The sequence below is a fragment of the Oryza sativa genome, chromosome 1 (assembly GCF_034140825.1).
Source record: "Oryza sativa Japonica Group chromosome 1, ASM3414082v1".
NCBI classification, from domain to species: domain Eukaryota; kingdom Viridiplantae; phylum Streptophyta; class Magnoliopsida; order Poales; family Poaceae; genus Oryza; species Oryza sativa.
The window spans coordinates 7,424,601-7,447,686 of NC_089035.1; the positions used below are offsets into that span (position 1 = coordinate 7,424,601).

The 23,086-nt window shown below is 42.7% G+C and overlaps 3 protein-coding genes, 1 long non-coding RNA gene and 1 other non-coding gene across 7 annotated transcripts; 3 read left to right on the plus strand and 2 right to left on the minus strand.

Annotated features, from left to right (window-relative positions):
• Window positions 1–1,354: 1,354 nt before the first annotated feature.
• Window positions 1,355–1,833, minus strand: LOC9272073 (uncharacterized). The gene is made up of 2 exons (XR_001545303.3): window positions 1,685–1,833; window positions 1,355–1,604 (listed from the first exon to the last, which is right to left on the minus strand). It is a non-coding gene; the product is annotated as an uncharacterized lncRNA (long non-coding RNA).
• Window positions 1,834–3,790: 1,957 nt separating this feature from the next.
• LOC4324291 (B3 domain-containing protein Os01g0234100-like) lies at window positions 3,791–9,085 on the plus strand. 3 transcript variants are annotated; one of them, NM_001428086.1, is made up of 9 exons: window positions 3,791–3,945; window positions 4,481–4,612; window positions 5,477–5,539; window positions 6,120–6,224; window positions 6,554–6,585; window positions 6,661–6,805; window positions 7,248–7,454; window positions 7,622–7,712; window positions 7,821–9,085. In NM_001428086.1, exons 1-9 carry the CDS (start codon window positions 3,922–3,924, stop codon window positions 8,507–8,509), a joined length of 1,488 nt encoding a protein of 495 aa, NP_001415015.1. In that variant the 5' UTR covers window positions 3,791–3,921; the 3' UTR covers window positions 8,510–9,085. The 3 variants fall into 3 exon arrangements, with proteins under 3 accessions (NP_001415015.1, XP_066163558.1, XP_066163578.1); XM_066307461.1 differs by having other exon boundaries at window positions 3,837–3,945; window positions 6,682–6,805; window positions 7,821–9,013; XM_066307481.1 differs by lacking the exon at window positions 6,554–6,585 and having other exon boundaries at window positions 3,837–3,945; window positions 7,821–9,013.
• Window positions 9,086–10,364: 1,279 nt separating this feature from the next.
• On the minus strand, window positions 10,365–14,202 carry LOC112936063 (DNA topoisomerase 2-like). The gene is made up of 5 exons (XM_026022567.2): window positions 13,585–14,202; window positions 11,522–11,817; window positions 11,332–11,401; window positions 10,967–11,237; window positions 10,365–10,854 (listed from the first exon to the last, which is right to left on the minus strand). The coding sequence occupies exons 1-5, from the start codon at window positions 14,128–14,130 to the stop codon at window positions 10,772–10,774; spliced, it is 1,266 nt and encodes a 421-aa protein (XP_025878352.2). The 5' UTR covers window positions 14,131–14,202; the 3' UTR covers window positions 10,365–10,771.
• A 1,408-nt stretch (window positions 14,203–15,610) lies between these two features.
• Window positions 15,611–18,029, plus strand: LOC9270906 (probable pectinesterase/pectinesterase inhibitor 34). Its single transcript, XM_015777984.3, has 2 exons — window positions 15,611–17,024; window positions 17,111–18,029. The coding sequence occupies exons 1-2, from the start codon at window positions 15,872–15,874 to the stop codon at window positions 17,821–17,823; spliced, it is 1,866 nt and encodes a 621-aa protein (XP_015633470.1). The 5' UTR covers window positions 15,611–15,871; the 3' UTR covers window positions 17,824–18,029.
• A 3,441-nt stretch (window positions 18,030–21,470) lies between these two features.
• Window positions 21,471–21,543, plus strand: TRNAE-CUC (transfer RNA glutamic acid (anticodon CUC)). Its single transcript has one exon. It is a non-coding gene; the product is annotated as a tRNA-Glu (tRNA).
• The last annotated feature ends 1,543 nt before the right edge of the window (window positions 21,544–23,086 follow it).

A 23,086-nucleotide genomic window follows, 5' to 3' on the forward strand; every position in this document is an offset into this window, starting at 1 on the left:
CCTGTCACATCGAATACTTGAACACCTGCATGAATTATTAAATATAGGGTGTGTTTAGTTTTTTGGGTGTAATGTTTTTGAAGTGTACGAACGCACATTTAAAGTATTAAACGTAGACTAACTAGATGATACCCCGCGCATTGCTACGGGATTGCAAAGGATTCATTGAGAAAAATATAAAGATAAATCATATTTGTACCTTTAAGAACTATATCAGTTAGATATCATATATAGCATACATCAGTATATATTGCATTCGTGTGATGCATAATACTGAAAATATGGACAAAGTTAAATGCGACCCATAAACCATCCAATTTAACTGGAGAACATAATTTAAATCATATCGAAAAAGAGTGAAATTGTACAGATATAGAGAATTAGGAAATAAAAATATTAGTTGCGTGAGCATCACTTGATTGAACCTTCTATAAGAGGACATCTATTTTGAGACATGGGAGCAACAAATAAAACATTAGCAGAGACAAAAGACAAAAAAAATAAATCAATAGACTAACAGAAACCACATGCTTGTTTTGTTGCTATGCAAAACGAATGCAACGTGCAACAGTTCTGCTCGTCACGGTACTATTAAAATCTAAACTATGACGTGCTTTTTAGTGGTGCACAGTATAGCATGAAAGGCATACTGAATTAAAAAAAAAGTGAATAGAATTTTAGGCTTACAACACAATTTGCGCAGTATAGCATGAAAGGCATACTGAATTAAATAAAAAGTAAATACAATCTTTAGGCTTACAACACAATCAATTAGGAATATTTGCAAGAAACTATATGATCAATAACAAATATTCTGTGATTGACCGCACCTAAGTTAGCTGCTAGAATTGTTCAAGTGTTTATTCACCAGCAAGAAGCAAGTTGCCATATCAATATTTTAATTATTGATTCCTCTTTCCCTTGCATATTCTAGTAAATAGTAATAGGAAAATAAAATATAACATTAGATAAAATATAACTCTGCATCGGAGTATAACAAATTAGACAGTAGCAACTACACGAATTATTGTGGTGTGAATACAAAGGAAATACCAATATAAATTGCCAAATGTTGGTAGTATGTGCAGTGCGCAAGACAATTAACTAAAGGATTTTTTTATAAGAATTGTATTGAGTAATAAATCTGACACTCGGGTAAAACTGAACTATTAATTCTTTGTTAAAAAAAAGAAATATACTGAACCAACCATCCATCTGTTTCATTGTAACGACATTTTTGTTGGTGATATATACATATACATAAAACTGCAAACTCAATCAGGCCACCATTGACCGTTGGTGACCTTCTATAATCAAAGGTCATGGCCACATGAGACAAAGTGACTCAAAGATGATAGTGTGAAGGTATAAGTAAAATTTAACTATTTCAATACGATTAAGAAACCAACATAAAAATGAACAAATTTGAGGTGATAATTACCAGCTCTTACGAATTATGAAAAAACACCAGTCCACCTTGAATTCGCTCTTAACATGAAAAAGCCACCATTTGATGACAACAACAGGGTTGAAGGATATAGAAAGATCCATCCTTATAATATGATCATCATTCAGCCATTCCGTTTAACATATGACAGGGACATCTGAAAATATTTCCAACCAACGCCATTCCATAACCGTCAATTACAGGAATTAAAAAACGGATTAGCAGTAAAATACTCACCAGGGAGCCACAGCCTATGGGAGTGAGGAGCTCCCTGGTGTACTGCTGGCCAGGTAAGGGAACCGACGCACGGGGAGGGAGTGAGGGAGGGAGGGAGGGAGTTGAGCGGGTGGAGGGGAAGCAGCGCAGGGGAAGGGGAACCATGCGGCGCCGCATCTACGTGGGGAAGGGGAGCGAACAGCTTGGGGAAGGCAAAAGGTTGGGTTGTTGGGCTGTCAAATGGGCTTTTCGTGTGTAATACTTGGGTGTTCTCACCAGGATAACATATGCATTGATATCATACCATTGAGATTTCATCCAACGGCTGCTATCTTTTTGGATGACGTGGATCAACCACAGTGCAGAGAATTGGTAATAACTGCAGTTAGTGGGGATCACTTGTATAGGTATATAGGATAACAAAACAAATTACAGATTCCGCCTGTAAACTGCGAGACGAATTTACTAAGCCTAATCAATCTGTCATTAGCAAATGTTTACTGTAGCATCACATTGTTAAATCATGGCGTAATTAGGTTTAAAAGATTCGTCTTGCAATTTACATGCAAACTGTGCAATTGGTTTTGTTTCCCACATTTAATGCCTTATGCATGTTATCAGGGTTATGGGTACCACATACCTAATAATAGTTGACTAAGCACGATAGGACCCACCATATACCAAGTCTCATACGGAATCATACCTCGTATATAGAAGGAGTTCTGGATAAGGAAAGCAAATAGAGTTGTATATGGAAACGAAAAGGACTACTCGGATCGTATCCATGCTTATCTCCCTAGTTCTATTTGGACAAGAGGGCATCTATGAGTATAAATACAAGACCCCCTAGGAGGAGAGGGGTTAAGCCACAAGACCAAGATCAACATAGATGAATACAAGCCAACACATGCCAAGACAAACCGCCGAATATCGACATCAAAGATAAGTCTAGACAAACCCAATATTGTGTCTGCGAAAGCCAACAAGAGGGATCTAGCGCTATCTCTGATCTCGCCGAGTGCGGATTTGAGGAGGAAGGCTACCCTGTCGTCGACTACGAGTTGGTTATCCATGCCGCCAAGTCGACGACAGCTAGATAGGTTATCCTAATTATTGTATTGGTGTGATTATGATGAATAAGAGCAATACCGGCTTCGGCCAACAGGATGTAAGGCTATTACCTGTCAGATAAGGGGCCCGAACCTGTATAAAAACCCTTGTCTCCGTCTCTTTTACTTCAATCTCGCATATACCCTGGTACCAACGATCCATATACTATGCAAAATACCGTTGTCGCGGTCTCAAACGTCGACATATGTGTCCAAACATTTGATGTGACGTTTTTGGCCAAAATTTTTTGGATCTAAACAAGACCTAGGCTTAAAAATATAACTAATTATATAGATTACGTGTAAATTGCGAGATAAATCTTTTAAGCTTAATTGCTCCATGATTTGATAATATGGTGCTACAGTAGACATTTGCTAATGACGGATTAATTATGCTTAATAAATTCATCTCATATGCTAATTAGCACACGTTTACTGTATCATCACATAGGCTAATTATAGATTAATCAGGCTCAATAAATTCGTCTCGCAAATTAGTGTAGGGTTATAGAATAAGCTTTATAATTAGTCTATATTTAATACTTCTAATTAGTGTCTAAGACCCTGTTTAGTTCTAATTTTTTTCCCAAAAACATCACATTGAATTTTTAGACTCATACACGGAGTATTAAATATAGATCAATTTAAAAACTAATTGTGCAGTTAGGGAAGAAATCATGAGACAAATTTTTTTAGCCTAATTAGTCCATGATTAGCCGTAAGTGTCACAGTAATCTACATATGCTAATGACGGATTAATTAGTCTCAAAAGATTCGTCTCGCGGTTTCCAGGCAAGTTATGAAATTAGTTTTTTCATTCGTATCCAAAAACTCCTTCCGACTTCCGGTCGTCTGATGTGATACCCAAAAATTTCCTTTTCGCGAACTAAACAGGCCCTAAACATCAAATGTGACATGTAAGATCAAATTTAATCGTTGATCCAAACAGGCACTTGGGGACGGAGGGTGTAGTAAAAATCTCCTGCGATATTGCTGACACCTAGTCAAATCAGTCACCACTTGCGCGGAGCTGAAGAGCCGGCTCGTTCCTCTCCTTCCCGTTCACATTTCAAAACCTCAAAGCCCCCACAAACTTCGGAATCGAGGTGAGCGGGAGTTCGGAGAGATCAACCCGAGGGCCGCCGGCCGATGGCGATAGATCAGCCCATCAAAGCAAGTTCTTTCCTCTCCCTCTCTATCTGTATCTCTCGTTTCTCGATTAAACCCAGTTTTTTTGGGGGTCATTTGCTTCGCTTATTCACTGTTCATCCGGTTGATTAGAGACCGAGGGTTCTTTGATTTGTTCCACTCTCTCTTGAATCATCGATTAATGGCGGCGGATTTGGGGGCTAAAAGTTTTTGTCTTTTGTGTTAGATTTCATCTTCTTAGCTGCTTTTCTTGTTTTGATTCTTCGATCCGAGTGGGAGACTGAAGAGAGTGTTCTGTGTGTGTGAGAGAGAGACGTGTTCTTGAAAATTTCCCCATGCTTTTTTTTTCGGATGACGGAGTGATCTGATATTTCAGCTATGTTATATGGTTATCTGTGATCTTCTTGGAGATTTTGCTTCCTCTTTGATCAATTTGGTTGTACTGCTCGTTCTTGGATACGATTTTTGTTTTCTGTTTAATGACTGAAATATTGGTGTTTACTTCCATGGGTAATCTGAATCTAATTCGCTTGTCCTTTGGTTGGTTGTTCTTGAGCAGAAGAGAGGGAGACCACCAGGTTCCAAGAACACGAAGAACAAGATGGAGCAGAAGATGGAACTAGTCCATCAAAGGCTCGCCTTACTTGACAGCAGCAGTGGCAGCGACAGGGATGACGATATTGGGCCGAGGGTGAGATTCTTGCATTATCATTTCCCATTGATGCGATACATACATTGTTGTTGTTGCAAGGCATTCAAATCAGGACAGGTTCTAACTGGAAAAAATGGGAGAGGCATATACTACAATACCTGGGTGTATGCCCAATCTGGATTCTTAATTTGATAATATTATCTACTTCTACTTAAATGCTACCCTGAATAATTCATGTATCGCAGCACATCTGTATGTTGATATGTCACTTCACAATCTGGATTCTATCCGCTCGTTCTTGCATGTTTATGAAGTGACATATCACATATTAATCTACTCCCTTTGTCCCAAAATATAAGCATTTTTAGCTATGAATATGGACAACTGTGTGTCTAGATTCATAGCCAAAAGCTGTTACATTTTGGGACGGAGGTAGTATCTTATCAAATTTTTTTCATAACTATTTGGATGACATACAAGAAAGAGGGATTAAAAAGAGTTTCCCGTAGGTTCACAAATTTTGTAACTCTGAACAGGTAAGTCATGACAAATTATCAGATGCTGTATTTGCTTAAATGGTCACTTTATGTGTTAACTGTGAATTTTATCCAGGTCTATAAAGTACTATAGATGTTAATATATTTCTCTATAAACTTGATCGAATGAGAGAAGTTTTGACTTAGGACAAAACTAAAAGACCTTGAATTATGGAAAGGAGGGGGTATTTCTAGCTTATGTTTCTTTTTTCTGTTAATGCTCATTAACATCTGGTAGCCCCTATAATAATCAAGGGTTAATTGGATCTATGCCATTATAAGAATCATGTATTTACCATGATATCAAGAATATATGTTCTTTTTGTACTTGCAGAATTATAATCTTGCTTTTGTTGTTGCTCCACAGGCTATAATAATTGATTGTGATGAAGATGATACGGATGACGTGATGGAGGTTGTTCCTTTGAAAGTAAGGGCAGTGCTGCTTTAGTTAGCGGGTGGAATTTTGTCACTCGAGAAGACATCCCCTTGTTTTGTGCATGTTGTTCAAAAAGTCATAAAAAATTGAAAACATAAGATAGATCAATATGTAAAATATCTCTTCACAAACATGCAAGTTCAAATTCGACCTATACAAGTAGAAAAACAAAAACAATAAATTTGATTACAAATAGTGTGTTTTGTTCTATCGTGTCACATATTGATCTATAATGTCAAATCTTCTTAAACTTTTTTATGATGTTTTGGGCGACATGCACAAAACAAGGGGATGTCTCCTCAAGGGACAAATAGACTTTTCCCTTTATATGATTATCTGTTTACAATGGTGTAAGTTTATATGATATAAACTACATGTGCTCTATTTAGAGCATCCCTGTCAATGATGCTACATCATTGATAGCACTCTATGTAGCAACAATATTTTCAATTGCACAAACTCACAATATCTGTCCTCCTTGTTATCTCATAACTTCATTTATTAATTCTCATCTCAAAAACAACTTATTGATTAAGTGTTCTGATTTTTCTTGGATTTCTTACTGTGCAAGATGCTGATGCCAAAGGAGGTGGAAAATGAGCAAAGAACGGTTCCTGGCATTCCTCAAACATGCAATACCCAGAACACTAGCAATGGACGCACTAACACCACTGAAGTAAGATATGTTCACCAACTCTATCTGTATTGTATGAATGCAGTATGAATGTAATTGTAAGAGGACTTTCAGTTTTCATCTATAAAGCTCATAATACCCCTAAAGATTTTTATATCATAAGCCATAGCATTTAGGATTTCGATTGGCTGGCTGAAATCTCCGGTTTTCCAATTCGAAAAAAAAAGATCACATAATGTAATCCTGGAACACATCTCCAATCTTTATTCAGTGGACTTTACCATTTCCTTTCCAATTCCTGTATAATGTATACGAAACCGTTGCACTTTTGAGCTCCATTACTCATAACTGAATGAGTTGTGACTTAACAGGTGCCAGTTAAGGGCCAAAATAAATGTGCAAGGTATTCCAGCTCTCCTTGTTCTTCTTATGAAAAAAACTACTTATGTAGCTCACAAGCTTGTTCAATCACACGCAGTTATCTTCCAAAAAAATCTAGTGTTCAGGCGTTCTGTGGATCTGCTATGAAGAGAGCTCAAGAGATTCAAACGAAGTTACCAGCAGAGCATCCTAGCTTTGTTAAACATATGTTACATTCACATGTTGTCAGCGGATTTTGGCTGGTAAGGGTTGTAGATTACTAACTTTTCTTATGCTTGTCAATTTATGAAGCCTTAGATAATTGTTTCTTATGAACAGGCTGTGGAGAAGCACCTTCTGCAGAAACATACAAATTGCATTTACTATTAGAAGATTTTATTTGTCAAACAAATGCTCTCACTAAAATTAGAAAGTAAAAGTTTAAAGCGTGTTATGGATCTTATTTAAAACTTCCTACTACCCTATTAACATGTTCTAAACTTCTAATCTTTTTCATTAAATTTTGTTTTAGGAAGAGAAGTCTCACACATACAAGTTATATCCAACTTATGTACATTTCTTGCATGTTAGCTCTTACTGCTTGAGTTATTGTGTTTATGAAAATGGCTGACACTAGTTCTGCACAAGCCACCTAGAAACTTCTTTTTGGTTTTCTCTGCATCTGATTATTGTTCTCCTCTGCAGGGTCTACCAGCTGGCTTCTGCAACAAGTATCTCCCAAAGCATGACACTGACATTGTGCTCGAAGATGAGAATGGGAACAACCATAACACAAATTACCTGGGTGGTAAGCAGGGACTCAGTGCTGGATGGAGAGGTTTTGCGATTAACCATGATATCAAGGTTGGCGATGTTGTGGTCTTTGAGCTTGTGAGCACAACAAAATTCAAGGCAAGTGTTTCTGAAATGCTTGATAACTTTCTTCCAAATCTACTACTACTACTTGATTGTTCCTTTATAATCTTCATTCATACCCATTTCTTGAGTTCCCTTGTGGGTTCAGTCTTCCCTAATCCAACAATACAATTACCTCTTGTTTCTTCATGCCTTACATTCAGGTGCATATAATTAGAGATAAAAACATCAGCCCAACTGACAGAGCACCCGGTCTCAAGAGTTTTTACGCCTGCAAGAAACGGAAGATATCTAGTGAGTCAAAGTTTATGTTGTTAGTTTTGCACCTTGAAATGTGTTAGACATGGGAATATACACTAACTATTGAATCTCCCGAATCATGTGCTGTGTTCTACATGACAGAAGAAGCTACTGATAATGCCACCAAGCCTAAGGAGGATCCAGAGACTACTAGAGTCAGTAGCAAAGTGGCTCATGATGATACCCAGAATCTAGTTCATGAAGCAATAGACGGCATCAGGTTTTCAGACTCAGAGATGAGCTTTGACGACGTGATGAGCTACAGTAACTTCAACATCGTCGTGGACGGCTTGGTCATTGACTGCAAGTTCCCCGATCACCAGCGCAGGACGTACTATGAGCTGTGCTGCGCCCAGAAGTCGTTCCTCCACAGGCATCTGCTGAGGCAGCTGAGCCTCACGCTCGTCGTGGGGGTGATCATGGAGACGATCAACATCGCTGAGGGCATCAGGGCCTGCGGGGCGGGTACCTCCTCGCAAGAGGACTTCCTGATCTGGAAGAAGACGCTGCAGTCATTCGACCTGCTGGGAATGAATGTTGCGTTCTTGCTCAAGCGCGTTGACGATATTCTCGGCCTCCCCGAGCAACCGAGGGATCCATCGGAGTGTAGCAAGTACAATGAGCTGAAGCTTGAGCGGTCTCGTGCTGGGGAGAAGGTGAAGGCTCTGGAGTCCATGATGTTGACAGTGAAGGATGTGCTGAAGAAGATCGATGCCGAGATGGAGGAGATGGAGTCGAGCGTGAGGAACCATGACATTGCGCTGCGGAAGATCGCCACTGCGCCATGGTGATCCTGCTTGACATCTGGGGTACTTGTCTGAAACATTTTGGGTTCGTCATTCAGGGTTTCAGATGATGATGATGATGATGATGCACTGGGAAACCTTCGTGGTGAGTGACTGAGTGGTGAATCCTGCTAAACTCAAGGACTGACCACATTTTTGTGTACATTTCTTCAGTTACTACCACGCAGCTCAGTGCCTATCTAGAACTGTTCAGCAGCAAACCTGTCTAGGAATCAGGATGCTGTTTTTACACGGTAAATCGTATAACAGAAGTTGTAAATTTTGGGGGGCGAATGCGCTGTAAGCAGTGCAGGAAATGCGAGGAAGAAATGCAGAACACTACTTAATTATTTCAGACTCCGTCATTCAGTGCACCCTGTTCTTGGTGCCTGTTTGGTTGGTCGGTAAAGGAGGCGTGATCTGAATACCGGATGCCACCTTCAGTAATTTTCAGATTGTTCTAATTTACATATAACAAATTTGTCATTTCTTTTAGCAAGCTTGCATTTCCATATGTTTCCAATTCAGATGTTCCCTACGTTTCACAATGTAAGTCATTCTAGCATTTCCCACGTTAATATTATATATCTATGTAGATTCATTAACATCAATATATATGTGGGAAATGATAGAATGGCTTACATTGTGAAACGGAGAAAGTGGTATATTTTATGGTGGAATGCATGAGTTCCTTGCTTTGCCTTGTATTTTATTTTACTGGTCAAATACCCGTGTATTGCAATGATTTATATATAAGGAAAAAAAACGAGTCTTTTTGTTGAGAAAAAAATGGTTGCTTCTATTTGGTTGAAATGGGATTCTTTATCTTAAAAAGACAAAAAGAAAAGGGACATAGTATAGTTCTTAAAGTGAGACATAAACCCTTTTTCACGTGGCAATGAAATTCTCATTACTAACAAATTGTGCAGTGTAATTAACTTAAATGTACAAATGAAACTTAAATTTTCATGGTTTTTTAACTTGAATAGAGGTGAGAAAGAAGCAAAGCAATATAGCATTAAAGGGTTGCAACCCGATTAGAAGCACCCAATTTCCTCTTTCCGGAGAGGAAGAGCAATGACTGCAACACACAAAGCAAGAGGACTCACATTTGTACTGCTCTCATGGCCCCACTCGTCAGTGGTGTTGGCGGCATCATCGCCACAAGTCTTTCGAAAGGAGTATGGAAAATGATAAAAGTACATTAAGTTTTCTTATGCCATTCATAATACATCTGATCCCCATGCGGTTGAGGAGTGGAGGAAGCGGGGTTATGACTTCCACAGGATGATGCTCTCTCTCTCCCCACGTTACTTACCCAGGATTAGGCTGAAGAACGAGTGATCAAAGTTAAATACGGGGACTTCAAGTAGGTGCGACAGAAGCGAACGTAACACGAAATATTTATTGGGAAACGCTGAGGCCGAATGCCAACTCAATGCACTGTAAACGCCCTTAGCTCATGTCCATTAGTGTTTTTATTCATTCATAGGCAAATCGGAATGTATCTGTTCAAATTTTTGTTTTTACAGATATGATTCTTTTGGGCAACAAATGGCATCTGAACGTATGTCCGCCCTCAAACTAATGGTAATGTGACCATATTTTCCACAGGTTAGATACTGACCATTTCGTACTTCTCTCACATTTGACATTTTTGGCTTCATGCATGGGTTTCTTCAAAAAAAAAAAAATATTCGAGAACCGCCACTATGAGAACCCCACGAAACCATCATTAATTTTTTTCCTCCTAGATCCGCCAATGAAGTTCATGCATCATACTACTTGATCCATACATCATAATAAAATTGGAAAGTATTTATCTTAAACATTCCTTAAAACTAAAATGCATTATAACGTTAATAAAACTAAAACTATATCTTGAATCATTTCTTAAGGTATAGTTTATCAGTCAACTAAATGTACATATTGCGGTCAAAGAGTACACACCTTCTTCAACATCATGACACGCATCTTAAAAAAACATTTCTTAAGATACGTTTTATCGGATGATAATATAGAACCAATTTTCCCTACCAAAATACAGTTACCTCAGCTTTCTAATTCAAATTTGAACTTGCGAGTTTTGGAGGTTGCAGATCGACCCTACCGACAAGGAAGGTACCACCATTGAAATTTGTTGTTCCTGATGCAAACATGTATATATACACATAATCCCACATAAATGCACAAACTATCTTATTCTGACATGTGTTTCTGAACTAACAACTTCAGTGGCTAGTCTCTGAATGAAACTCCAGTCAGTGGCTAGTCTCTGGATGAAACTCCAGTCTTTGCATCTAGCGGGCCACGGTAGCCAAACAGACGCCTGATAAGACCATTGCCAAAAGCTGTAATTGCAAGAGATAATAAGCGTTAATTACCATTAGCTGTAAAGCCTAATCAACTGCAGATAATGCAGTCAGCCAAAATTAGCCGACTCATCGTCAGATGTGCACACACCTATTTTCGAGAAACTTTTAGGAAGCTCAAGCTTTGACCCAAGCCTTCCTGGAGGTGTAGTTAGCGTCTCCTTGGTCTGTGAATCGAAGGTAGGGTTGTCTATGATCACATTGAGGAAGACCCATAGATAGCGCTTCACATCATCTACATTGAAGTTACACTCCTCATAGTGCTCATTCAGAAGGTTCATCAGATGGGTGGTAATCAGCTCCGTGACGTAATCAACATGGGTTCCACCTTTTAGTGTCTCAAATCCATTTACAAAGCTGACCTGCAAAACCATAAAAAACAGGAGTAAAATGCAGCAACAACCATGGCATTTAACTAAGAAGCTACCCTGATATAAACATAACCAAAACATTTACCTGCTGAAAGTGTCCATCATCACTCAGGCTCAAACAGACCTCACACCAATCATTTAACTTCTCGTAAACTCTGAAATCGATCAAGAAGGCAAAGGTGAATTCAGCTAATTAAAAAGACAAAACCATTATGGATAGATTTCGATCACTCAACAAACTAATATGCTCGTTCGAAACAACACAGCACAATAACCTTGGGAACCCTGCTCCTGATCTGTCACTGACAGGGGAATCGATATACAGGCGCACATAATCGTTGAAGCTGTTTATACGCAGCCTCACGCCATCCCACTCAACTTGCACGGAGTCTCCTAGAATTCCTGCCATATCAACCACTCTCTTCCACATGAGCGTCACGTGATCCTCTTCGAGGTAGGTCATGTTGAACCCAGCAAGATCTGGCTTGAAGGTGATTATGGTCCAGTTCTCCCCTTGATTGCAGTCTGTAATATGGGGCACTGATTTCTTCCCCATATTCTCAGAGAAAACCTGGAAATTAAAGTATTCAAGGAGTAAGTAACATCATGATCTATATTGTTTTGATAGTAAACTGACCTATCCAATGCTCCATGAAAGTAGTAACTACATCTAAAACTCAGAAAATTTGTTGATAATACAGAATTTGCATGCCTATAAACGATGAGTTTTTTTTAGCAAGAGGCCAGGCCTCCCATTTCCATTAGTAGAAATGGAGATAGACTTACACAGAGTTTTTTGACTCATTGACTACTACCTGGCAACTACATTCCTCCAAAAGCCAACCAAGCAGCTGGATCAGATCTGGACATCAAATAAATGACAGCGAGTATATATCAACAACAAAGCCGATAACCCCTGCCAAGTAACAAGGTCATGGAATAGGCAAAGAAAACATATCATGATCCCAGGAAATACTGGTCATGGTATAGGCAAATATAACATATCATGATCCTAGGAGATACTGGTCATAGTGTGCAGGATCTAACAGTTAGAAGAGTCAAAAACAGTATCAGGTGTACCAAACTATGCCACATGCTCTTTCCGGCTTTCCAATTTATGACGCCGTTGACTTTTTAATAAGATATACTACTTTATGGACTCTGTTATTAACATCGTCTTGTCACTGCATGGGTCCTTTTAATTTTTTCACGGTGGAATCAAAATTTATAAGTTCTTTGATGTTAAAATTTGAGTATAAACAACCATGCATATTATTAGTTGCTGTACTGTGCGAGCCACCGAATTTTCGCCATCTCTACTTATGCGTGACCACCTTATTCTCCTTGTATGTTCCGTCTATCCTCCTACTTGTGATACATATGTTTTAGCAAATGTAATTTTATTTTACATATTTGAATAGGTGTTAAGAGAATATAATTGACAGGAAACAATAGGCGGTTTTCCAAAATTTAATTTATTGGAATTTGATTTGTCCAATCGTTGATTAGTTTTTTTGAGTTGCAAATTAATAATACTCCCTCCGTTTCACAATGTAGGTCATTCTAGCATTTCTCACATTCATATTGATGTTAATGAATCTAGACATATATATCTATATAGATTCATTAACATTAATATGAATGTGGAAAATGCTAGAATGACTTACATTGTGAAACGGAGGAAGTAGTTTTTTTTCTTTTGTGTCTCTTTTAGATTTAATTGAACATGTTGCTTAACCCCACGATCATTCGGCCCACTGAACTCAACCGATCCCATCCCATGATCATGCTTGCTAAGCGATAGCTGAGGCGGAGCGTTGTTTCTTTTTCTTTTCCTTTTTTTTTAATCCTCTTTCTTCTACTACTATCTCTCTCTTTTTACCTTCAGGAAGGCTCTTCATTTGAACGGATGGCTACGATTTGTCATTTCTGTTTTGTCGTTTTCTGTATCGGATGGTCACCGTTTTGTTCATTACATGGCTCATCCAAGTTGCTGTTTTGTTCATTACATGGTTCATCCAAGTTGCTTTGAGAGATTTACTTTTTCAGTTAGGTAGATTTGATGATTTATTTTACTACAAAATATTACGTAATTATCGTTTATTTTATGGTGACTTGATCTATCATGAAATGATCTTTAAGCATGACTTCTTTTTATATATATTTGTACAAAAATTTTGAATGAGACAAATGATTAAACGTTCATAAAAAAAATCAACGACATCAATATATTAAAAAACGAAGGTAGTATCAAATTTGGCACAGTGGAGTTGATTTGTGAGGGTGTGACGCTGCCGAGAGAGAGTAGAGAGTGTGTGCTCAGAATTGGCTCACTCACCTGCTTGTACTTCTTCATGCGGCACCCATCGGCGGTCTCGATGATGAACTCCGTGGAGAACAGGTTGGCGAGCTTGACACCGTAGCCACCGCCGCCGTCGTTCGTCGCCTTGTTCTGATCATCCTCTTCGTCGTCGTCATGGAGGTGGCCGAAGAACATCTCCGGCGCGTAGACGCCGCGCTCCTCGTCGACGAGCTCGACGGGGACGACGCCGCGGCCGTTATAGAAGACGGAGACGCTGCGCTCGACGACGTCGACCTCGACGGAGAGGGTGTCCATGGAGGGGTCGCGCCGCTTGTTGCTCGCGGCGTGGACGAGGACCTCGTCGAAGATCCTGTGGAGGCCCGGGCGGTAGGTCACCTCGCGTGGCACCATGTAGTAGCCGTCGTTGATCCAGAACGTCTGCGTACTGCGCTTCTCCGGCGAGCCGATGTAGCCGTCTGGCCGCCGGAGGATGCGCTCCCGCAGCGTCGTGTCGCCGCCGCCGCCGCCGTGCGCGGCGGCGATGCGGGCGGACCTCCGCCGCGGCGGCGCCTGGCGATTCATGGCGGCGTGGCCGGCGGCGCTAGGGTTTTGGGTGGTGTGTGTCAGTGTTGTGTGTTCACACTCGTGGAATTAATTGAGAGATCCGGGGGAGAGAAGATGCGGTTGCCTCGTTTTATTCGGAGTAAATTTCATGAATTTGGAGCCTTCGTATATATCGTTTTGGATAAGATGAGTGGTCAAATAGTGCAAGCAAAATGTCAAAATCCCTTATATTAAGAGACGGAGGGAGTAACAAATTTACGGAATCGCTATAATTATGTCGACACATTTTCTCCTCCATCACAGTCGGTGTTTTGAAGCGTTCGATTTCCTTTGTCCCGTGCCAATGCAATCATGTCCGTGCATATTGCTATGGCAGGCTAACGTTACGGCTGTCAACATGATTAATTAAAACTTAACGTCTTCATTAGTTCAAGGTTTTACACGCATGCATACTATACTTTATACAAATTTACACCCCACTTACACATGTAATGTAATTACTATATAATTTTGGAACTTACACATTGCCGTTCTTTTTTCCCCCAAAACCTTGATAAAACCTGGAGCGGCCTCCAATCCTTCACAAACCAAACAAATTGAAGCATTGGAGCCCGATCCGGATTGGAGGTGGCCGCGGCCATGTTACGGACCACCGGAGCGGCTGCCGGAATGGCGGATTACCAGTGGCCGGCCGGTGTCGGTGAAGCGGCGGCGGCCGGTGCATGATTGCACATGCACGCACGCACACACCGATCTGGCAACGAACAAGCTAAGCACTCGCCGAGTCGCCGGCACGAGCGGATGGGAGTAATGCGATACCACATCACCATTTACTCCTATTGCCCTATTGGCATCACATCCATAGGTTCAGGCCCCTTTGATTCAAAAGAAATTCATATGAGGCTGTGTTTAGATCCAAAGTTTGGATCCAAACTTTAGTCCTTTTCCATCACATCAATCTGTCATACACAACTTTTCAGTCACATCATCTCCAATTTCAACCAAAATCCAAACTTTACGCTGAACTAAACACAGCCTGAATTTCAGAGAATTTTATTCCTATAGGATTTTTTCCTATATAGCCCTTTGAATCAAAGGAATGGATCCTATGGAATCCTATGAAATTCCTATGGATTGTCTTTTCCTATGCAAGTTTTGCAGGAAATTTAACATGAGGTAGAACCTCATGGAAAGAATACTTTGAGTCTTTATCTCTCCTTAAATTCCTGTGTTTTTCCTGCGGCCCAATCAAACAATCATTCATATGTTTTTCCTGTGTTTTGATTTCCTCTGTTTTACACTTGCATTCCTGTCAGAATCCTATGTTTTTCCTATTTCTCCGTTTTTTCATTCCTGTAATTCAATGGGGCCCTTATCCTTTTCTATTTGCTTCGGTTGCACATTTTTTTTAATTACACATTAAAGCGCACACATACTCATTCTTATGAACATGCGTACATAAAACCCTATCGTGTCTGATCACAATTTTGAGTTTTCCATTGCGAATTGTATGAGTTCCCTTCGTAGTTTAAAATCGGTGTGTAAATGACTAAATGCACACCAAATCCAGTCGACACACCCAAAACTTGGCAATATGAAAATCACCGAAATTACAAAAAAAAAAGGTGAATTCCGAAGCAAAGAGTGGCCAGTGTGAAACTAACTCAGCGAACACTCTCCTCACAGCTATAAATTCTATGCTTCACTTGTCTCGCTTTTGCTCCACTTACACCAACAGAGATTTGCGAGTAGATTTTGCATGGCCCATGCCACGCTCGGCTCGCCTGAGCCGGCGGCAAAGCCTCGGCTCCGGTGCGCCGACGGCCGCCACCGCCGCCGCCTTATCGTCGTCCTGTGCATCGTCGGCGTGGCGCTCGCCGTCGGCGTCGCCGTGGCGGTGGCGATCGCCGTCTTGGGGAGGTCGAGGATGACGTCGTCGTCCGGCGGTGGCCGGGCGCCACGGGGGCGCGCGCCGACCGAGGCGATCGCGCGCACGTGCGGGGTGACGCTGTACCCGGAGCTGTGCGTCGGCGAGCTCATGGCGTTCCCCGGCGCCGCCGGCGCCGGCGACGCCGAGCTCGTGCCGATGTCGCTGAACGCGACGCACCGCCGCGTGGTGGACGCGCTGTACAACGCGACGGCGCTCGGCGGCGCCGCCGCGCTGCTCGCCGGGGCGCGGTCGGGCGCCGCGTACGGCGACTGCGTGGAGATGCTCGACGCCGCGGAGGAGCTCCTCGCGCGGTCGGTCGGCGCCATCGCGGCGCCGCCGCCGCCGCCGGACTCGGTCGACGCCGACACGGCGGGACGGGACGACGACGACATCATGACGTGGCTCAGCGCGGCGCTCACCAGCCACGACACGTGCATGGACAGCCTCCAAGAAGTCGGCGCCGGCGGCGACGCCGGCGACGACGACGGCGGCCGCATCAAGCCGCAGATGCTCGGCTACCTCGGCAACCTCGGGGAACACCTCAGCAACAGCCTCGCCATCTTCGCCGCGAGGGGAAGGCCCGGCGGCGAGCTCTCTGATGTCCCCGTCCACAACCAACTCCACAGACGGCTACTGACCATCGACGACGACGACGACGACGACGGGAGCTTCCCAAGGTGGGTGAGACACAACGACCGGCGGCTCCTCCAGGCGGCCGCCGCCGAGATCGAGGCCGACATGGTCGTCGCCAAGGACGGCACGGGGACTCACCGGAAGATCCGCGACGCGATCAAGGCGGCGCCGGAGCACAGCCGTCGCCGCGTCGTGATATACGTCAAGGCCGGCGTGTACACCGAGAACGTCAAGATCGGCAGCAAGAAGACCAACCTCATGCTCGTCGGCGACGGCGCCGGCAAGACCGTCGTCGTCGGCTACCGCAGCGTCCACGACAACTACACCACCTTCCACACCGCCACGCTAGGTACGTAACGTACTACGTAGCACTGTTACCAATGGCGGCGGAGCACGTTGCTGATCGTGTCGTGTCGGTCTTCGTCGTCGCCGCAGCGGTGGCCGGGGCGGGGTTCATCATGCGGGACATGACGGTGGAGAACCGCGCCGGCGCGGCGAGGCACCAGGCGGTGGCGCTGCTGCTGAGCGGCGACCACGCGGTGGTGTACCGGAGCGCCGTGCTGGGGTACCAGGACACGCTGTACGCGCACGCGCAGCGGCAGTTCTACCGCGACTGCGACGTCGCCGGCACGGTGGACTTCGTGTTCGGGAACGCCGCCGTGGTGCTGCAGAACTGCACGCTGTGGGCGCGGCGGCCGCTGCCGGGGCAGGAGAACACGGTCACGGCGCAGGGGCGGCGCGACCCGAACCAGAGCACCGGCATCTCCGTGCACGGCTGCCGCCTCCTCCCTTCGCCGGAGCTCGAGCTCGCGCCGGCGGCGCGGCGCGGCCGCGCGGCGACGTACCTCGGGCGGCCATGGAAGCCGTACTCGAGGGCGGTGTACATGATGTCGTACATAGCGGGCCACGTCCACGCCGCCGGCTGGCTCGCCTGGGACGCGTCGGGGCGCGCGCCGGACACGCTCTACTACGGCGAGTACCGCAACTCCGGCCCCGGCGCGGCGGTCGGCGGGCGCGTGCCATGGCCGGGCCACCGCGTCATCAAGCTGCCGGAGGAGGCCATGGAGTTCACCGTCGGGAGGTTCATCGGCGGCTACTCCTGGCTGCCGCCCACCGGCGTCGCCTTCGTAGCCGGCCTGACCGTGTGAGGCGACTCTCACTGACTCATGGTAGCTTAAGCCAATAAGTTGCATTTGCTAATTGGGAGATAGGTGGTAGTAAAAGTAGGTGTAATTTTTCAAGTATGATGTAATCATCTACACATGCTAACTGATTCAGGAAAATTATGATTAATGATTAGTTTGTAGGCTTGAATTTGGATTGAGAAATGAGAATTCTGAATTGGGCACAAAAACACCATGAATGTGAATGAATAAACCTGTGAAATATTATACAATAACGATATTTTTTGCAATGTTGGTGTAATGAGAAAATAAATTGTTTGTCCAACTACTTGGTCCCTGCAAGCAATGAGAGTGCAGATGAAAATAGTGTACTAGCTAGTACCCTGGAAATAAAATATGCCAACCAAAAAGCTCCTTTTGGTTGTCACTTAGGCTGCTCACAATATCACAGTGAGAATATATGCTTTTCTTTGCATTGGATTTCCAGGAAATAGTACCTGCTAGATGGGTGTGGGGCTTACCACTAGAAGATCGAAAGAACCAAAAGCTAGCATAAAGAGAGAATATCAGAGAGTGGCTTATAATTGATGGGCTATTGCCACTAAATTCCTGGCACAAATTCTTAGCTAAAATATCGTGTATTTGTGCTCCTTATCTTGTATGTAGGGGAATAATTGTGTATTTGTGTTCGACAATCTTCAGCTATTTTTTCCCGGCAAAGCAGTAGCATTGTATCGTTATCAACAATGACAACTGATAAAATCTAAACATAAACAATTGGATCCAAACCTTCACATAAATACATAATCATGTGCAATCATCTGTACATAGTCCCATGCTTTCTCATGCGATTCAATTCTGCTTGCTTGGGCATGGAAGGCGAGCATTCATGTTGATATATCCATGGTGTTTTCGTCTGTCATTTCCTACTTAGCTAAAAGGCCATCGATCAGTGCATGCCTTTTGAAAGCAAGCAGAGCCTTTTTATCCCAAGTATTCCCAACTACCCCCCCCCCCCCCCCAAAAAAAAAAAAAATTCCAAAGGTGCAGCTTCTTTTGCTGACAAAGTAGAACTAGAAGGTAGCTATCACACGTACCAGATCCAAGATTGAACTTGGGCGGTGAGGCAATGTGGAGCCCTTGGAAGAGTTGATCTTGAGCACAATGATGTGAGCCTGAAGAGTGACAGATTCTCATGATTTACAAGCATAATGCAACTGTTAGAACACAGGCACAAATTTAAAGCAAAATTAAGGTAACTCTAATCTGGTGGACAATGTCCATGTTAAAATTTACATAAATAAAATGTCCATGTTAAAATTGGCTCAATTGAAAAGCAAATTAAAGAAGCCCAAATAGAGAGCTCCATATTCTACTTTTCTGTAACAAGTGATATCAGAGCATTTTAAAGAAGTACGGACACAATTAAGGGGAATGCTACATGACAATTAAGAAGATGTACATCAGTTAAGTCCAGCTTTGCGATGGAGGACGCCAGTTGGATGAATCCATGTCGCGCGGCCGACCTAGTTGCCGCCGAGGCCAGTGGCGTTCTTGACGGCGTCGGCGGCGCCCTCCTGCGCGGCGCTCGCCGCGCCGTGCGCCTTCTCCACCGCCTCCTCCCTCCTCGCCTGCGCGTGGCCCGCCGCCTCGCCGGCCTTGTAGCTGAGCTGGTTGGCTTGGTCGGCCATGGCGATAGCTCAAGCTGCTGCTGCTGCTCCTTGAATTCGAATATAAACGCCCCCCGCTCTCTGTACGTCTTGCCGTTGCCGTACGTCTTCCTGGCGCGCGGCCGCCATTTGTAGGTGTACGTGCGTGGTCGCCGGCGTGCTGTCGCTACATTTGCCGTTGCAGCTTGGCATGCGCGCCCCGGCCGCCGCACGAGGAGGACGAGGAGAAGAGAGAACGGCCGGCCAACAAGCCCGTAATGGATGGGCCGTGAAGGTACTGTGATGACGGGAAAAAAGTTCATTTGAGGTCCCTCATCTTGTCGTCGAGTTTCAAAATCGTCCCTGAAGGTTCAGAATCCTATCTTTTTATAAAGTTATCCCCCACTAACTGTTTAAACTTAACATGCAAAGATGCCACATCATTATTCACTAACAAGATGCCACATCATCATCCACTAATTAACAAGATGCCACATCATCATCCACTAACAATGATCACATTTAAACATCATGCAAACATGCTATATTTTTATAGTTTTTATAATTTAAGAGCTTTTCAAATACAAACCTGTTAAATTATCATCTAACATAATTCACATAATGTTTCAATGTATTATGTTTTTTTTTGATACATGCTATATCTTTATGTATTATGTTTTTTTTATATCCTATATACTTATACAGTTCATCCTTACTTAGTTAGTACTTAAATGATTAATCTATGGTCCAAATTATCTTTCTCCTTTTTTTTCTAATTAAGTCATATCACATTAATTGTTTTTAGCCTTGAGATGAATAATCTACGGTACAAACTATCTCCCTACTTTTCTTCTTCTATAAAGTCATACCACCTTACTTTTTACGTTTGAATCACCATTCTACATACTATTTAAATTTAAATTATCATAAACCATATTGATTTACTTAATCTGATATTATCTAGCTATCTTACACATTATTTTTTTATTGTTATCATACTAAATTTTCGCAGCAATGTGCGGGGTTTCAGCTAGTATCATATATAACGTGTCCCTAGCCTTCCCCTTCACCGATTGACTAGCAGCCAGCTAGGCATGGAACTCTTCCGACAACTGCGCCATGGAGACCGTTTCGTTCCTCCGCGCTTCCATTCGTTCCACTGAACAAGGCGCGCGCATTTTAATATTCAACGCTTTAAACATTTGGCCAATAATTATTTTATTATAAATTAAATTTTATTTGATGCAATTAATATTATTGGGTTGACATTTTAATTTAATTTCCTATGATTACGATTTTTCTTATAAACATTATAATATATGAGAAATTTATTTTATATATGTGAGAGATTTATGGTTAAAGATTAGTTTTGGAGCCATTTCTAAATTTGACAGCACCTTATTCGGTGGGTAGGGCATTTTTTTTCTAAAGAAAAAACTATATATACAGATTTCTTGGAATACTTTATATGTTCAATGTTAATTCACTCATTTGTGCCCTTAAATAATTGTAACAAAACCAGAATAATCTACCATCCGTCCTCCACAGTTTAAAACGAATGGGGGCTATTTTTTTTTCGAGGAACAATGGGGGCTAAATTTCCATGCTGTGAATTTCATCGTCTTTGATTTCTTGAAAATTTTGTGATTATTATATTTTATTTGTTGTTTCGAGCAGAAGACGTACACTTCTGGGGTGTGGCAATTCGAGGCATACGGGTACGTGCCATCGGGCACGACGGGGTGTCCATCCTGCAGGTGTTCGGCGCGTCGGGTCGTAACACGACGCTGATACCTTTGAAAGATTAGGGATAAGTTATATATGGTATTATAGTTGAGAGACGATTTTGAAACTCAACGACAAGATGACAAGATGAGGGACCTCAATTTAACCTTTTCCTACTGTGACGAGTGTGCGTGCAGCCCATAATGCATCAGCTGGATGTACGGCCCGACCCGTGTTTATGGTTTGGATCAGATCAGGCCATGGTTAATTTGTATAATGCAGGAATAGATACCAGCATCCGTTGTAGTCTAGCTGGTTAGGATACTCGGCTCTCACCCGAGAGACCCGGGTTCGAGTCCCGGCAACGGAATTTTTTGCTTTTATTTCTTCTTTGTTTCACATGGCCAGATGTGCGTCGAAGTTTCTTTTCTTTTTTTTTTTTTACCGTCTACCTTACTACTCCTACTTTGTTTTTATTATTTCGAAGTGAGGTGGCCAGCAATCCAGCATCCTTGCCAAAAAGCAAGCGAAAGAAGACGACGATTCGGCCTCTTTTTCCCAAGGGAAAAGAAGGCGCAATCAACGCGGCATGTTGCTTACACACTAAGCTCCCCGCGAGCGAGAGCTTTGCGTCCCAAAAGAAACACACAAAAAAAAAAGCCAAAGAAATACCATTACTACAAAAAGAATACCGAACCTCATCAGCCATAATCCCCAACTCCGTTCCTGTTAATTTCCTGTTTGGTGGAGTCCGCGTCCTAACTTCTTTTCCCTTTCGCTCGTCGCTTTGCTATGCTTTGCTTTGCTTAGTCAAGTCACACTCGTAATACCAAAGCTGTGGTTAGTCTATGCTAAAATTAAAAATTTGGTTGAAATTGAAACGATGTGATGGAAAAATTGAAAGTTTATGTGTGTAGTAAAGGTTTGATGTGATGAAAAAATTAGAAGTTTGAAAAAAAAGTTTAGAACTAAATGCGGTGCAAGTTTATCCCACATTGCTCGACAAAGCCCAGCTAATCAGTGAAGCTGTGCTGATCAGCTGATCAGCAGTTCAGCGTAGAACAAAGTCTAGCTAACACGACAGTAACAGCTTCACTGACACGAAAGAAAACGAACGTGAAGCTGAAGCATCTATCAATACAACCATCGAACCAACGGCCAGGATTCGTTTGCCCTTAGAACACACGTCGTCACATCTCCTCCTAGGGTAATAACGGATCGTATGTTAGTTCTGCGTTGAGTCTGTCCAAAATGACGGTATAGTATGGGTTTATAAAAATTTTAGCGAATATGGATACGGATTCAAATAATATGATATGAATACGAATATGGTATCCCTAAAATTCAATAGATGCGGACTATCCTATGAAATAATATATGCATAATCACACTATCTACTCTATATATTATGAGTTGACACATTCAATAGCCCAATTTATCAGTTACCCTATTATCAGCATGAGCTCTCACGATCTCTTCTCACGACCGCATACTACCGTCACGCACCGACATAACGCAGGATGCAATGAGCCGCGAGGGAAACCCTTTTCAGCACTTCCCCTTCCACCTCCTAATTAATCTCTGATGTAGGCTCTGGTCTCGTGATCTTCAAGGTACGTAGCAACGACACCAGCCCACCACACACATGGTTAAAAAAAAGTGAATATTAGAGAATGATCTAATATCAAATAAATAGAATGAATGAGGCTTCGAACTTTGGTCGGCTAACCCACCACCATGTGGAGCTAGCCAAAAGACCCTAAGCACTTCTCCCACCACACAATGGGGTTCACATCGTCTGCTGTTGAGGCTTACGGCAAACATTGCCATTGCATTCATCCGTGCCACACATCCTTCTATCAACGGCTGTATGCAGTGATCCCACCATGATTAATTAGGGCCTACTAATCAGC

What these genes read in the sequence shown, in the direction of transcription:
- LOC4324291 (NM_001428086.1), top strand. Translation starts at nt 3,922, where the DNA reads ATGGCGATAGATCAGCCCATCAAA. An exon ending in ATGACGATATTGGGCCGAGG is followed by an intron (nt 4,613 to 5,476) that starts GTGAGATTCTTG and finishes GTTGCTCCACAG; the next exon opens with GCTATAATAATTGATTGTGA. An exon ending in GACGCACTAACACCACTGAA is followed by an intron (nt 6,225 to 6,553) that starts GTAAGATATGTT and finishes GTGACTTAACAG; the next exon opens with GTGCCAGTTAAGGGCCAAAA.
- LOC112936063 (XM_026022567.2), bottom strand. Translation starts at nt 14,130, where the DNA reads ATGAATCGCCAGGCGCCGCCGCGGCGGAGGTCCGCCCGCATCGCCGCC. An exon ending in ATGATGGACACTTTCAGCAG is followed by an intron (nt 11,238 to 11,331) that starts GTAAATGTTTTG and finishes ATGGTTTTGCAG; the next exon opens with GTCAGCTTTGTAAATGGATT. An exon ending in TAAAAGTTTCTCGAAAATAG is followed by an intron (nt 10,855 to 10,966) that starts GTGTGTGCACAT and finishes TTGCAATTACAG; the next exon opens with CTTTTGGCAATGGTCTTATC.
- LOC9270906 (XM_015777984.3), top strand. Translation starts at nt 15,872, where the DNA reads ATGGCCCATGCCACGCTCGGCTCGCCTGAGCCGGCGGCAAAGCCTCGG. An exon ending in CTTCCACACCGCCACGCTAG is followed by an intron (nt 17,025 to 17,110) that starts GTACGTAACGTA and finishes TCGTCGCCGCAG; the next exon opens with CGGTGGCCGGGGCGGGGTTC.